The sequence below is a fragment of the Schistocerca americana genome, chromosome 2 (genome assembly GCF_021461395.2).
Source record: "Schistocerca americana isolate TAMUIC-IGC-003095 chromosome 2, iqSchAmer2.1, whole genome shotgun sequence".
Lineage (NCBI taxonomy): Eukaryota > Metazoa > Arthropoda > Insecta > Orthoptera > Acrididae > Schistocerca > Schistocerca americana.
The window spans coordinates 550188-567630 of record NC_060120.1 but is presented as its reverse complement, the minus strand read 5'-3'; the positions used below and the strand labels follow the sequence as shown (position 1 = coordinate 567630).

Genomic DNA, 17443 nt, shown 5'->3' with positions numbered 1-17443 from the left:
CAACATCGTCGACAGGACTGACTGCGGACCTTTGGTACAGAGCCGAGTGGAGGGTCTGAATCAGAGGCTGAGACGGTTCTGCGACCGTGTGGGCTGCAGATTCCTCGACTTGCGCCATAGGGTGGTGGGGTTTAGGGTTCCGCTGGATAGGTCAGGAGTCCACTACACGCAACATGCGGCTACACGGGTAGCAGGGGTTGTGTGGCGTGGGCTGGGCGGTTTTTTAGGTTAGATGGCCTTGGGCAAGTACAGAAAGGGCAACAGCCTCAACGGGTGCGGGGCAAAGTCAGGACATGCGGGGACCAAGCAGCAATCGGTATTGTAATTGTCAACTGTCGAAGCTGCGTTGGTAAAGTACCGGAACTTCAAGCGCTGATAGAAAGCACCGAAGCTGAAATCGTTATAGGTACAGAAAGCTGGCTTAAGCCAGAGATAAATTCTGCCGAAATTTTTACAAAGGTACAGATGGTGTTTAGAAAGGATAGATTGCATGCAACCGGTGGTGGAGTGTTCGTCGCTGTTAGTAGTAGTTTATCCTGTAGTGAAGTAGAAGTGGATAGTTCCTGTGAATTATTATGGGTGGAGGTTACACTAAACAACCGAACTAGGTTAATAATTGGCTCCTTTTACCGACCTCCCGACTCAGCAGCATTAGTGGCAGAACAACTGAGAGAAAATTTGGAATACATTTCACATAAATTTTCTCAGCATGTTATAGTCTTAGGTGGAGATTTCAATTTACCAGATATAGACTGGGACACTCAGATGTTTAGGACCGGTGGTATGGATAGAGCATCGAGTGACATTATACTGAGTGCACTATCCGAAAATTACCTCGAGCAATTAAACAGAGAACCGACTCGTGGAGATAACATCTTGGACCTACTGATAACAAACAGACCCGAACTTTTCGACTCTGTATGTACAGAACAGGGAATCAGTGATCATAAGGCCGTTGCAGCATCCCTGAATATGGAAGTTAATAGGAATATAAAAAAAGGAAGGAAGGTTTATCTGTTTAGCAAGAGTAATAGAAGGCAGATTTCAGACTACCTAACAGATCAAAACGAAAATTTCTGTTCCGACACTGACAATGTTGAGTGTTTATGGAAAAAGTTCAAGGCAATCGTAAAATGCGTTTTAGACAGGTACGTGCCGAGTAAAACTGTGAGGGACGGGAAAAACCCACCGTGGTACAACAACAAAGTTAGGAAACTACTGCGAAAGCAAAGAGAGCTCCACTCCAAGTTTAAACGCAGCCAAAACCTCTCAGACAAACAGACTCTAAACGATGTCAAAGTTAGCGTAAGGAGGGCTATGCGTGAAGCGTTCATTGAATTCGAAAGTGAAATTCTATGTACCGACTTGACAGAAAATCCTAGGAAGTTCTGGTCTTACGTTAAATCAGTGAGTGGCTCGAAACAGCATATCCAGACACTACGGGATGATGATGGCATTGAAACAGAGGATGACACGCGTAAAGCTGAAATACTAAATACCTTTTTCCAAGGCTGTTTCACAGAGGAAGACCGCACTGCACTTCCTTCTCTAAATCCTCGCACAAACGAAAAAATGGCTGACATCGAAATAAGTGTCCAAGGAATAGAAAAGCAACTGGAATCACTCAATAGAGGAAAGTCCACTGGGCCTGACGGGATACCAATTCGATTCTACACAGAGTACGCGAAAGAACTTGCCCTCCTTCTAACAGCCGTGTACCGCAGGTCTCTAGAGGAACGGAGGGTTCCAAATGATTGGAAAAGAGCACAGATAGTCCCAGTCTTCAAGAAGGGTCGTTGAGCAGATGCGCAAAACTATAGACCTGTATCTCTTACGTCGATCTCTTGTAGAATTTTAGAACATGTTTTTTGCTCGCGTATCATGTCATTTCTGGAAACCCAGAATCTACTATGTAGGAATCAACATGGATTCCGGAAACAGCGATCGTGTGAGACCCAACTCGCCTTATTTTTTCATGAGACCCAGAAAATATTAGATACAGGCTCCCAGGTAGATGCTATTTTTCTTGACTTCCGGAAGGCGTTCGATACAGTTCCGCACTGTCGCCTGATAAACAAAGTAAGAGCCTACGGAATATCAGACCAGCTGTGTGGCTGGATTGAAGAGTTTTTAGCAAACAGAACACAGCATGTTGTTATCAATGGAGAGACGTCTACAGACGTTAAAGTAACCTCTGGCGTGCCACAGGGGAGTGTTATGGGACCATTGCTTTTCACAATATATATAAATGACTTAGTAGATAGTGTCGGAAGTTCCATGCGGCTTTTCGCGGATGATGCTGTAGTATACAGGGAAGTTGCAGCATTAGAAAATTGTAGCGAAATGCAGGAAGATCTGCAGCGGATAGGTACTTGGTGCAGGGAGTGGCAACTGACCCTTAACATAGACAAATGTAATGTATTGCGAATACATAGAAAGAAGGATCCTTTATTGTATGATTATATGATAGCGGAACAAACACTGGTAGCAGTTACTTCTGTAAAATATGTGGGAGTATGCGTGCGGAACGATTTGAAGTGGAATGGTCATATAAAATTAATTGTTGGTAAGGCGGGTACCAGGTTGAGATTCATTGGGAGAGTGCTTAGAAAATGTAGTCCATCAACAAAGGAGGTGGCTTACAAAACACTCGTTCGACCTATACTTGAGTATTGCTCATCAGTGTGGGATCCGTACCAGATCGGTCTGACGGAGGAGATAGAGAAGATCCAAAGAAGAGCGGCGCGTTTCGTCACAGGGTTATTTGGTAACCGTGATAGCGTTACGGAGATGTTTAATAAACTCAAGTGGCAGACTCTGCAAGAGAGGCGCTCTGCACCGCGGTGTACCTTGCTCGCCAGGTTTCGAGAGGGTGCGTTTCTGGATGAGGTATCGAATATATTGCTTCCCCCTACTTATACCTCCCGAGGAGATCACGAATGTAAAATTAGAGAGATTAGAGCGCGCACGGAGGCTTTCAGACAGTCGTTCTTCCCGCGAACCATACGCGACTGGAACAGGAAAGGGAGGTAATGACAGTGGCACGTAAAGTGCCCTCCGCCACACACCGTTGGGTGCTTGCGGAGTATCAATGTAGATGTAGATGTAGATAAACAGATGTAAACTACTAACTGCTCGCTCACCAATAGTAAGATGCTCACATATTTGACTATAAATAATGACAGTTATTGTTGACAATTCATGAAGCGACATTAAAAATGAAAATTATGTTTCGCTAATACTTCAGTGTGCACACACTATGGCTTATAAGGAAATTATATTTTTGTACTGGACCAGGATTCCAACCAGATACGTACCATTCATAGAGAACCGCATTCGAACTCCACTCCATCACCAAAATTTTCTACGTTTCAAATTTACATTAAATATGAGCACTGTGAACGCAATGCCCATTAGGTCATTAAATGAAAAAAAAAATTAATGCATGTTTACTCGAACAGAATTTCTGTCTTCTGCGACTACCGCCTATCTTGTGGCGCAGTTTAAACAGACTCTGACCCTGTTGCTGGCAAAGGGATATGGCGTTTATGCGGATTCTGAACTATGGTGTGACATAATATTCTTCACTTGGCGTTACTAGAGATGGAGTAGATCCGTTAGTGAGTGAACGACCTATTTGAGAATAGAACCCACACCACGAAATTATCAAACCAGGATCCACCACTATACCGTAACAGTAATTTCGTGTGCAATGGATGCATACCGACTGCAGAATGTAAGAATTTAAGGCTCTGCATCCATTCCAGTTCAGGTAGTGCAACATCGTACACTAGCAGTGTGTTCGTGATGTCAACTGTACTGTTCTTTTCACTTGATTCTGTAATCACTGAAATAAAATCACATAACCTCCCAACACGAGAGGTTTAATTGCATTGCTGCATTGCTGCTGGAAGATTTGTTTTCTCATTGATCAGCTCTTTTCCTTCTTGCCAGCGAAATGTGACAAAATGTGGTATGTAATAGATTCACAGCCCGCCATTTTAATGTATTTGTAGGTGAAGGACTTTAGTTTCCTCTTAAAACTTCTTAAGCAAAAACGTTCTCTGATTTCCCAAAAATGAAATGCTCATTGTCGAGGTAGGAACAGTTTTAAATCAAAGTCCCCTAAGTTTGGGCAGTTATATCTCATCGTCTGACGGTACTGTGTAAGTACTTATCCTAAGAGGCATCACAAGTTGTGTTCGTATAGTTGTAGAAATCATTAGTTGAAGCACAGTCTAGCACCTGTAGGTATGGTACTGCTAGAAATACAGAAATATTATGTATTGAAGGCTGAGTTCATCTTGAAAACTAAAGCGTATTTATAATACAGAAGCTACTGGAGATTAAATGTTCTTGATTTTCTCCACAGGGCATTCGAAGGCGTTTACACACAATACTACAAATAATGTAAAAGATAAAAGTAGCATTGTCCATCCAAACTAATAACTCGTTGTTCACATTAAATTAAAAAATTATTGTAATGGCAGGATTAGTACCTCATTCTAAAAGTTTTCGAACATAGCGCTTTAGCTGCTACGCTGATCCTCCACTGACGCGTGTAGCGTGCTTTAGCGGGAGCACCATGACATGAATCAATACATGAATCTAAATGTTGCTTTAAATCTCTGAAAACGATTACATTATTACTATGTATGAAGATTAGAGACAAAATAATTGCCACGATACTAAAAATAATACTTAAGAGAAATTTGTTACATAAATATTTTTCGTAGCATGTAGACGGGAATGAATGTGACTTCTGAGGCGATGAAAGTGCTGTCCCGCTTGTATGGCACTTGGTTTCCTCTTGCCTTGTCACTAGGTACTTACCTGCAATGTCTTAGCTCAAGGAATCCGATAAACGTCGCATTCTTGCGCTTTATGAAGATGGATACTGTATCAGCGCCATTTCCCGTGCCCTAGGACACAGCAAAAATCTACGAGTCATGTCTGGATAAAGAGGTCGGCGGGTGGAGGCCACGCCTACCGCTGTCGTCGCCCTGGGCGTCCACGGACCACCACGGAGTATCACGACAGTAGTGTACTCAGATGCAGTGATGGCGACCCATTCAGGACCAGCGCAGAAATGAGGAACATCCTTCAGCTAAGCGTGAGCAGGTCCACCATAAGACGACGTCTCAACGAGAAGGGAAGGTGTGGACGAAAATCTGCTGTTATGGAAATGTTGAAAGAGCAGCGTAGGGCTGCCAGGTTAAACTAAGCTCTGGAGTACAGGAATAAGTCACTTTCATACTGGGAGCAAGTTATATTTACGGACTAGAAGGTGTTTACCACTGCGCCAAATAGTTCTGTCCTTGTATATCTTCCACGTGGGGTGAGATTTGACAGAAACTATGTTTATCAAAGGAAAAGGTGTGGGGATGGATATCAGCAGATGGTTGTGGCGTTTTGTGGGAACTGGACCGTCCGTTTGCTATTCATTACTACTGCCAAATACTGGAGTACATAATGCTTCCTTCGGTTCGTCAGAGGTTTTCGGGAGGCAGTATATATTCCAACATGACAGTTCCCCAGCCCATACTGCGAATTGTGTAAAACAATGGATTCAAATGAATGGAGACATCGACCTCCTGGACTGGTTTCCAAATGGTGCTCACCTCAATCCTGTAGAACACATGTGGGCAGAGATGGAGAAAATTATTAAGTGTAGAAGACCTACACCAACAACCGAGGCATAGCTGTCCGAAGCAGTTCATGATCCGGGAAGAGCTGTCGCAGAATAACAGATTCATCCGGAAACTTGTTGCCTCTGTACCCTGGCGGCTAAATTCTGTTGTAGTGGAGGATGGAAATTGGACACGATACTGAATCCATTGTGTCATTAGGGAGAAAACTTTATGACAAAAGGACGTTTTGATTACCGTTCGATTACTCTTATTAAGCTTTTACGTTACTATGAACAAAAGGAAAATGTGTTTGCCTCAAACTTTTTCTCAATGAAGGTATAATATAAATAAATCGAAAACCACTGATCATCACCAGCTAAGACATTTAATTGAAAGAAGAAAGCCATAATATACACATAACTCAATTAGTCTATTTCACTCTTTTTCAATCATTTAGAGGACTATTGATTTTAAATTATTTTGTGATCATTCATGAAGAAGATCAAGAGGACTATGGGAAAATATTTTTTTTCACATGGCAAATGTCAAATCCGATGAGGCCATCAAAGTGAATGTGTTTTACATCAATGAGAAGGCATATTACTTTGAGTTATTTGTGCAGGCAGGACTCCAGTACCTTCAGGAGCATAGAACAGAGATTATTTTTATTTAAAACTGAGTGGAAAACACAATACCGAAAGCAAATAATTTGAAAAGTGCGAGTATGACTCGCACTATGTGAGTTCTGTACAAACACAATTACGTTCTCAGATAGCAGTAATTACTTTTGCTTAATGCCCTGGTGCAAGTTTTTGTATTGGACACAACGTCTGTGACTTGTGTGTCCCTAAACTACTCCAGTCATCCAAGTGGGGAGAAGCCAAGTACAGTTAAATTGGTAAACTGAAACACGCGATGTTTCTGGCCAATCGTTACATCATTGAGAGGTGAACACTAGGTTAAAACGAAACCTGAAAAATCCATTGCAGGTGCGCACTTTACCGTTAAACCAACAGGCCCAATACTTCCGACAAATATTCGTCTGTAGCTTTTATGGATTGCGTTTGCGAGTATCAGAACGTCGGACATACCAGGCTGTATCTTTCGTGAGAAATAACTTAGGAGCTTAAATTTATTTACACGGCTACAGGACCGAAGACCTTAGCACGTGGCATAAATTTCTACTTCATATCTTTACATGTCCTGAGAACAAGAGGACTTAGCAGATGGAAAGACAGAGAGATGGATAACAAATGGCAAAGAAAACGTATTTTTCCATGCCGTATCACTACAAATCAACAATTTTCGGATTTATTCCTTTACTTGTACTTTATTTCTTTATGTATCTGCACACACTGCTAAATTCCAAACTTTTGTGGTAGTTATGTGAAGCTCCTGTATGACTGTGGACTGAACATAGACAAAAGCATTTCGCTGCCGAATTTATATAATCTGTTGATAATCCTTAACGATTTGGGGTACTTTGAATTAATCAGACAGACTTTTTTGTACCTTCATCGTGATATTTCATTTTTATGAATATAGTGCATACTAAATATGGGCTTAAGTAACTTCTGTCAACGAAACTTCATCCCCCCTGTAAATCGTCGCATGAACGACAAAAAAGATACAGAACTACGATACCACGGGATAGTAAAGCTACAGAAATCACTCATCAGAAGAATGGGCACAGCACCTGCAAGTATACCAACTGGATTATACGCAAAGTATGCGAAAGAACTTGCTCCTTTCCTAACATCATTTTACCGTAGATGTCGTGATGAGCCATCCTAATGACTGGAAAAAGCACAGGTTATTCTTACTTTCAGGAAGGATCGTCGGAAAATTGCACAAAACTATAGGTCTACATTTCTGATGTCCATCTGTTGTAGAACTTCATAATATGTTTCATGCTCGCAAATTAAACAAGTTTCGGACTTTGAAAATCTCTGTAAAAATCAACACGATTTCCATAAACAATGATTGTGTGCAACTCAGAACGCTCTGTTCGCCCACGAGATTCCAGAAAATAGTACCAAGTGACCACATAGTTGCAATGTTTTTTGACTTCTTACAATCTTGATTTCTTACATTCGTTTGATGAATACTTAAATACTGCTCATCATTCTGAGATCTGCATCAGGTAGGATAGCCAAAATAGAGAATATCGAAGTAATCCTTTAGATACTGGATTATTTAGTAAGCACGAAAGCGTCAGAGAGTTGCTCATTCAATTCCAGGTGAAGGCGCTGCAAAAGAGGCAGTCTTCACTGTGGTAACTTGAATAGTCGGGCAATAAATTGCTTCTTCCTACTTATATCTCACAGAAAGACTGTGAAGATAAAATTACAGAGATAAGAATGTACATAGATACTTACTTACTAGCAATTGTCCTTCCCACGAAACAGTCCTGCCTGGAGCAAACAATTGGAAAAAGTGATATTGATGTAGAAACTGCCCTGTATCACACACTAATACACAGCTTGCGAGATGTAGATGAACAATGTGTTATTCACAGTTTATGAGACGTCTTCTTGATGTTCGTGTTTTGTAATCAGTGTTGTATTGTGGTTTCATCTGTTTTATTCTGTGTCAGCAGTAGTGCGAAAGAACCTTTACTTCATAAAAATTATTTTCACGCATTTAATAGCAAAAATAATATTATGTACTCATTCTGTTAACGGCGTCAGATGGTACTACAGAACCTAATCGCTTCTGGAGAATAACTGATTTTAGTTAGCAGTTCTTATAAGACACAATAACAAAAATTGCTACGACAGCTACTTAAAAGGAGGGCCCCGTAAATTATTCCCCCGATATTTATATCTGATGTTCAAGTTGCAATCAGTGGCTAATTGGCCTTTACGTTTGTCAATTCAGGTCCCTGCCAAAGTAGTAGCAACCGGGACTATAATTAGAAGCTGAAGATACTTTTCGAGTTAGCAGGTGTCTTCTGCCTGTCACCAGTCTAATGGAGAATTGGCAACATTGCAGCATACATTTGGCCGCAAGTGGCCTTCGAATTACTTCCTGGACTTGTGCAAAAGTTTCCTTCAAAATTCGCTCACTACATCGTATCATTCTCATTAAATGTCCTGAATGATTCTCCCTTAGAGAATGATACAGAAGGAATCAAATGAATAATTTTCAACAAAAACTACAGCTGGTTTCGCTATTTACGTCGCTGTTTAGCTGACGAATCTACAATTGAGGCGACAAGAAGGAAAGGTTTGTAGCAGATTGCTGCTATCGTAGGGGTAAAGTGTTTGGACATGAAATTTCAAACTGTGCTTGCTGTCGCTTCAATTACTGGTGGCGACAGTACTTCTCCCTCCTCTGTACAATAGAATCTCGAAGGCAGATCAACAATCAGTAAAGACATCGAATGAAAATCTCTCCACCATTATATCGCTACTTCTATTCCCAAGTCAGTGGATGTATAGACACAACCTTTACAGAATTGCACACATATTAATCCCTTTTTTTCTGCTTCTGTCAAAAATATTGTCTTAAGTGTGGCACTGAATGAGTTTTTACCTTTCTCTTGCTAATTAGTAACGATTTGGGGTATTTTACCTCATGAAGGCAGACTTTTTTGTACCGTTACCATGATAAGTTGCAATCAGTTTTTATTACTATATTGCATACTGCATATGGTCTTTCCGGTAGTTTATTAAACACGACACACAAAAATGAGGGAGATATTAATCAGAAGCTATGTAACTCCCATATGATTCACAACAGTCTGACCAAGTCATCTCTAAAGTGTACACTTGGATTTTAACGGCAGACATTAACATCCCTGCATTTTGAGTAGTGTTTTATCTCCAGATTGCACATTTTACGAGCATCGTTGCTAAGCGCAAATAAATAAATAAAAGTAACACGATTTCTGCTGTCAAATAAAGGTTTCAGCAAATAACTTAATTTTAATGTGATTATCGACAAACTGGAGTTTTCCGACATTAAATCTAAAAGTATTCCCTATATATGGAAGGAACTACGTAATTACTATATTTGGGCAGATGGTTCTAAAAATGATCAAAGAACATATACCTTTCCTTTAGTCACAAGCGTAGTAGCAGGAAAGTGAAGATGTTAAAAGCAATCATGACAGTAATCATCGAATTATCTGGTAACCTCACACGTTGCAGTTGTACTTCTCGAACTAAAACATTAGTTGTCATAGAAAAAAAATTCATATTGTTATCAAATCAGAGCTATGAAGACTAGAATGGTCCCTATATCACACAGTCATGGGATTAGAATAATACGTTCATTAGAAACTAGCAGGTAATTAACCAGTTAATCGAGAGTCGGAAAGGGGAGGGGACATGATGGCGTTAAGAACCTGGTCGCCAGGTTTTGCGCCACAGTCCTTTGCACCTTTCCGCAGTGCCTCGTGAGGTGCTTATGAGGCTACTGATGGTGACCCGTTCGTCGGATGGGGTCGCAAAGCCTGGAGGCCCCCCCTCGGTGTTACTCGCGAGCAGCGGGCCGCGTGCCGGCAACGCAGCGGGTTCCACCCTCTCCCCTCTCTCATCATCATCATCGTCACCGTCATCATCACATAAGATAAATGTTTCACTACACTCTACACACACACACACAGTGTATACAAGTTCTATAACAAATATTGTAACGGAGCATGTTCCAAATAAATAAATGAAAACAGAGCCGAAGAGGTATACCCAGTGTACATGCGTATAGAGTAAACTCTTTGTGCAAGTATGAGAAAGTGCACCAAATGTTTGCGTAGCGAGTATCTGAGGCGGAACGTGGGAAACAGCCTGTTCTTCACCTACTGGGATGTGAGAAAGCGTCTAAAAACCATGTCCGGGCTGACCGGCATGCTGACTTCTCATCGTTAACCCATCGCACAGTGGGCCATCTCGATTCGAAACCTAGACATAATAGAAAATTGGATATAAAATTCTACAAAACTGCGTTCTTATTGGATTTCTGGGGTTACTGATTACGAATCCGATGTCGGAATTACAGAATTCCAAATGGCAAATATTTTGGTTGATCAGAAACCATAAATGTAGCAGATTCGAGTAAAACTTTGAGTATAACGAATTTTAAGGTCACTGATAGCGATGTAGAGGTCAAAATTGCCACTTTGAAACATTTTATTCGGCATTTTACATTTTTCAGTCAAAATCGTAATAAAATTCGTCGTTTGCGTCAACAGCGCTATCAGGAGAGTCGCTGTCCGGTTTTCCGCTGCGAGATGGTTCGAAAGGCAGATCATTCACTTCAGGTTGCCTATGTTTATCTTCTCTGTCATTTCCTTGAACTCGAGATGAGTGAGTCCGAACATGGCAGAAGCCGATGGAGTATATCATACATCGTTTTGTCCCCGGAATATTTGCTCCTAAATCTCGGCGTCGCCAGATACCTTTATTCCGGGCTTCTTGTGTATCTTCAGACAGACGACTAATCGGCAACGGATCAGCTTCGATTATGGCATCTCTGTGCATCAAAACCATGTGAACAGACGCCGGCGTCAGGCAGTACTGCAGAATACTGTGAATTGTTCTGCAATAATCGTCTACCGTGTGGTACTGCTGCGCTGTAGCTAAATGATCGACCACTATAAACGCAAAAATACGCGCTAGCAAATACGTTTGAACTCGTCAGCTATCCTATTAAGGTAGTAAGAGAGCGATTTAGAAATGCGAAGCCACGCACAGGAAATTTTTTAGCCAACGATTTCGGACAATATCCGCAGCAGTTCAGTTTTAAGTCGATATACATGGCGACAATTATTGAACTATATCAGAAAAAGGTAAATTAATTACAAACTACGGCATACACACACTTTATTCAACATGTAAACGTCACCACAGATATTCAGAGTTAGGTTATGACATCTTCGATATGCCTGCCATCATTGGAGATTTGGCGCAAGCGAATAGCGAGATACGCATGAGCCGCTGAAGTGTCGGAACGTGGATGCTGTCGATGACCTGCTGAATGGCTGTCTTCAGCTCAGCAGTGGTTTTGAGGTTATTGCTTCACCTTGTCTTCAATACAGTAGCCCCACAACAAAGAATCACATGTATTCGGATCTGGAGAATGCGGCGGACAAGCGAGGTCCGTGCCAGTGGCCTCTGGGTACCCCAGAGCCAGAACGCGGCCTCTAAAGTGATCCTCCAGGACATCGAACACTCCCCCGCTTCGATGGGGTCGAGCTCCGTCTTGCACGAGCCACGGCTTGCCGAACTCATGATCGCTTTTTATAATGGGGATGAAATCATCTTCCAAAACGTTCACGCACCTTTCGGTAGTCACCACGCCATCGAGGAATATCGCACCGATTATTCCGTGGCACACAACACAGTCACCCATTGCGGGTGAAGATACTTCTCGATCACAAAATGCGGATTCTCAGTCCCCCAAAATGGGCCAATTTTGCTTATTGATGAATCAATCCAGATGAAAGTGGGCTTCGCACACTAATTCGCATCATGCCTCGCAACCAACGGTGCAGTTTGAACGTCCTAACGCAAACCGTTCAGAAGCCGTGACGATTTTATTTCATACAGGTCAATAATGGTGACCCCCGTATGTCATTAGACCGGCTGAAGTATCGTAAACGCACCTCCTGCAGTGCTGCCCATCTTATTTTATCGTGGAATCGGGACGAGATCACCGTCATATGCCAAAGAGACCACACAAACAGTAGCTGAAAAATGCGTCGTTGTCCGGTTCACTGTTTACCGGCACGTACCATTTAAGTTTGTGACTGGAATGCTAGCGCAGCATTGGAAGGTATGCATCGGTGCATTTTACACGAGGTTTAGCGGGATTTAAATCGAAACGCGCACCTTTTTTCTATTTCTACGATGGTCGTTCATTAAGTAATGCCCCACATTTTTTTTTCAGATCATATCTATCGTTAAGAGAATTAGTGACAATATACGTCAACATGTCTTGTCCATGTCCTATTTTTCTACGTAGTCCCCATCACGTTCTATGACCATTCGCCAATGTTGTGGAAGAGCACATATTCCGTGCTGGTAAAAGCTCTTGTCCTGTCCTGTAGCCGTCGCCATGTTTTCGCTGCATGACTGACACTTGTTCATCTTCAAAGTGTGGTCCCGGTAGAGAATCTTTAAGCTCCAACAATTCAGATGAACTGGCCTCTCTTTGAATCTCGTGGTCCGCTGTGAGCATTCGTGGGACCCATCACGAGCACCTCTTCGAATATCGGAGAGTCTCGATCATTGCAGACGCACTTGCAATGCTGCCTGACAAATGTAGAGTCAATTGTCGAGCAGTGATGCACCGGTCGGGACGAATAATGGCATCCGCACGATTCAGCATGTCTAGAGCAGTGGCTGTGACACGACTCCGCGCGCGGCTGATAATCAAGAAGTTCCTGGGTCTATAACTTTCTTTACCCATCCCCCAACTGTACTCCTATCAAATGCAACATCGCCATATACTGTACACAAACGTTTATGGATATTCACCACAGTTTTTCTTTCAGGACACATGAATTCAATAACAGCAGGCTGCTTGTAACGTGAGTCGTATTAGACGCCATTTTGACGCTGTACTACGGTTCTGCCATCTGCCAGAACGGTTCGAAACTTCACTGGTGCACGGAACAAACATCAGATGTGAACCACCAACAAGGACTTTGTCTATGTATATAAATGGCTTTTAACAAAATGTGGGGCATTACTTATTGAACGACATTCGTGTAATGTTGTCCAGGTTTTGAAACTAGCTTGTACAAGGGGCATCAAGCAGATTCGATCCGGCGTTAGCATGCCTGTCCTTGCCAGAAGCGGTCAGGTTAACACGCGCGGCTACCCGGGCGGGTCTCGAACCTAAGACCAGTGTCCTTTCGATTCGTAATCAAAGACGTTATCCCTCGACCAGCCTAATGATTAAAGAATATGTCGTAGTATCATATTCACTTGTAGGTGAAAATATATGAGAAAATCTGCTGGAGGCCTTTATCCAGCAACTGATGTCCAGTTACTGATAATGATGATCTTCACTGATTCTGATCTTGTCTCTAGTGAATCATTCTTTGATCATATGAATAGCACCTCCACATTGCCAGATTATTCTCACAGATCGCTCCACGCGTGTCTCCTGTCTGCAGATGATGTCGCCTGACTGGTGGACGCTGCCGCTGCCGCTGCCGCTGCTGCTGCTGCTGGTGGTGGTGGTGGTGGTGTGGTGGCGCCGCTGGAGCAGACACTTTGCGCGCCAGGGGGCTCCGTCCCTGCGGCCGCTGCCTTTCGTGGGGAACATGCTGCCACTGGCGTTCCGCAAGTTGGCCATGCACGACATCGTCATCCAGCTGTACCACAAGCTCGACCCTCACGCCTACGGAGGATTCTTCCTGTTTTCTGTGCCACTCGTAATGATAAGAGACCCTGAAATCATACGGACGGTCACTGTTAAAGATTTTGACCACTTCACAGACCACTTTGTGCTTTTCGGCAACAGTAAACATAATCCAACGTTGCGGCGGATGCTGTTTTCGTTGAAAGGTAAGAGGAACTCATTGGTACAAAAGGGTATTCCGTGTACAATGAACTACATATTACGAATGTTTTACTTCGTGATATCTCTTCGTGATTAGCTGCTTGCGTCAATGTTATTGTATTTTTATAAACGACACTGTGTCGTAGGAAACCGTTATCTCTGTTGTTATAATAAACAAACACCATCTGGACCACTTCTTTTACTACCGACTACCAGTTTCAGTCTGCGCTGCACGCCATATTCAGTTTTAATTAGAACAGGTAAAAGAAGCAACTCCAAATGGTTACAAAAATGTGACGTTAGTGACACAATCATCACAGGCTGCACCATTAGCAACGAAACATTATAAGAACCCACTCGTACCAGGCGCCGCAAACTACAGTTTGTCAACTAACGTAAAATCTACATCTACGTGATTCCTCTACAATCCACAATGGAGTGCCTGCCTGGCGCAGGGTTCACTGAACCACTTTTAAGCCACTTCTCCACAGCTCCACTCTCGAACAGCACGCGGAAAAACTAGCACCTCAATCTTTCCGTGCGAGATTTGATTTATTTTATTATGACGGTGATTTCCCCCTACGTAGATGGGCGTTGACAAAACATCATCACATTCTGAGGAGAAAGTTGATGATTGAAATTTCATGAGAAGATCCCGCCGCAGAGAAAAACGCCTTTGTTTAATAATTGCGACCCAAAAAAAAAAAAAAATTGTGTCATAAGCGTGGCACTCTCTGCCCTGTTTCGTGATAACACAAACCAAGCTGCCCTTCTTTGAACTTTTTCGACGTTCTCCATCGATCCTACCTGATCCAAATCCCTCTCCGCACAGGAATATTCCAGAAGAAGGCGGAAAAGTTTAATGTAAGTAGTCTCTTTAGTGCACTAGTTACATTTTCGAACTGTTCTGCGAATAAATCGCAATCTTTGCTGTGCTTTCCCCACAACTTTATCTATGTGACCGTTCCAATTAAGTTGTTCGTATCTGAAATCCCTATGTATTCAGTTGTGTTTACAGCCTTTAGATTTCAGTGATTAATCGTGTAACTGAAATTTAGCGGATTGGTTTTAGTGCCCGTGTGGATAACTTCACACTTTTCATCATCTAGTGTCAAGTACCGCTTTTTACACCGTACACATGTTTTATCTAAATTAATTTGCAATTCGTTCTCATCATCTGATGACTTTTCATGACGGTAAATTACAGGATCTGCAAAAAGTATAAGACGACTGTTCAGATTGTCTCATACATCGTTTATGTGGATCTGGAACAACAGGGAGCCTACAAGACTTCCTTGGGGAACGTCAGATATTACTTCCGTTTTACTTGATAACTTCCTGTCAGTTATCACAAACTGTGACCTTTCTGACGAAATCACGAATCCAGTCACAAAACTGAGACGATACTCCATAGACAGGCAATTTAATTAGAAACCGCTTGTGAGGAATGGTGTCAAAAATCTTCTGGACATCTAAAAATATGGAATCAATTTGACGTCCACTGTCGATAGCAATCACTACCTCACGACAATAAAGAGCTAGTTGTGTTTCAGGAGAACAATGGTTTCTGAATGCTTGTTGGCTGTTTGTCAATAAATCGTTTCTTCGAGGTGATTCCTAATTTGTGATGGTATTTTTGATCCGTCGTTGCAACTACAAAAATGAGTGTTTTTCTCACCAGATACGTTTCGCTTTATTGAGGTAAAGCATCATCATTGGTCTGTAATTAAGTTAGTTACATTTTGATTTGCTTTTTAGATCGAAAAACAGTTCGTTAGGAATAGGTTGATTTGTATTTACGGTGACTTTTCGGCTGATTTCTCGCTTACATCGGGAAATGCCGTCTGCTAGAACATAATGTTCAAGCACAGTATATGTTCCAAATCCCTGCGCAAATCGACGGGTCTGTAACTCAGCGGATTACTCCTACTTCCTTTCTTGGGTACTAGTGTGACTTGTGCAACTTTTCAGTCTTTGGGTACGGATCTTCCTACGAGCGAGCGGTTGTATCTGATTGCTGAGTCTGGAGCTATTGTATCAGCATAGTCTGAAAGGAACCTGACTGGTTTAGAATCTGGATCGGAAGCCTTGTCTTTATACTCGTAGACAGGTTCTGGGTCGGGGAAAAATTATTGTAGTCACGTGCATATGTCAAATTTTTTGTAGTCAGATGATTATGGTTCAAATGGCTCTGAGCACTATGGGACTTAACTTCTGAGGTCGTCAGTCCCCTAGAACTTAGAACTACTTAAACCTAACTAACCTAAGGACATCACACACATCCATGCCCGAGGCAGGATTCGAACCTGCGACCGTAGCGGTCGCGCGGTTCTAGACTGTAGCGCCTAGAACCGCTCGGCCACTTCGGCCGGCCACATGATCATGAAATAGATTTCTGTATGTATGATGTGTCATATATTACTGTATATATATATATATATATATATATATATATATATATATATATATATTGTATGATGCATCATAATACGGAAATCGATTTCATTATCATCTGTTTTAGTCCTGGATTTCATTACTTACTGTATTTTAGTTTTTTTTTATGGTGGAGGAATCTCTTTGACTCTGTTTCAATACACTATCCTATGACATACGCATGCGTCACGTGGCTATACAAAATTCGCTGGGCTACGTTATATACATTTGTCATGTAATAAAACAAACAAAATTTACTTCACCCACAATCTTCCTGTTTTATGTTAGTTGCCAGACTGCAATTTGCGGCGGGTATGTGTGGTTTTTCGTAATACGTTTTTGGTAACTGTGCAGCCTCTCGTTATAAGGGGCGTTCAAAAAGACACGAGCCGGAGGCATATTTACAGAAACCAGTACCTGTGTGTTGGAAGTACTGACCCTGGCTGTTGAGACGCTTGTCCCACTGTGACACAAGGCGGTGAATGGCTGTCTCATAAAATTCCCGGGGCTGCGATGTTAGGCAGGTCGGCACGTACAGCTGGACGTCGTCGTCCGAGGTGAGTCGTTCGCCCCTGGAGAGCCTTTTTGAGGGGACTCTGGCTTCCACCGTCACTCGGCGGTCCTGGGTAGTGAGTGGATCCACCAGCTGGACGACGTCGCCGGTGGTGCAGCGTGGTGCTCCACAAACCGTGCGTCATCGGCTGACGGCGCCCGTGCCTCCCTGAAGCGCTTGGGCCGCGCCTCGACCCTTGCAAGGGTCGTGCAGTGCTCGCCGTACACTTGTGACTTCCGCCGGTGACTGTCCGTTCCTCCGGCTCCTTCCGCTGTCAGGAAACGACCAACACCTCTTTGCTCTTCTTCCGACG

The 17443-nt window shown here is 42.6% G+C and overlaps 1 protein-coding gene across 1 annotated transcript in view; it reads left to right on the top strand.

Moving 5' to 3' along the window:
- The first annotated feature begins 13758 nt into the window (after positions 1-13758).
- LOC124594880 (cytochrome P450 9e2-like) overlaps positions 13759-17443 on the top strand; it is an 81556-nt gene continuing 77871 nt past the window's right edge. The window contains exon 1 of the mRNA XM_047133352.1: positions 13759-14149. Within this exon, the coding sequence (XP_046989308.1) occupies positions 13759-14149 (391 nt within the window). The remainder of the gene's footprint in view (positions 14150-17443) is intronic.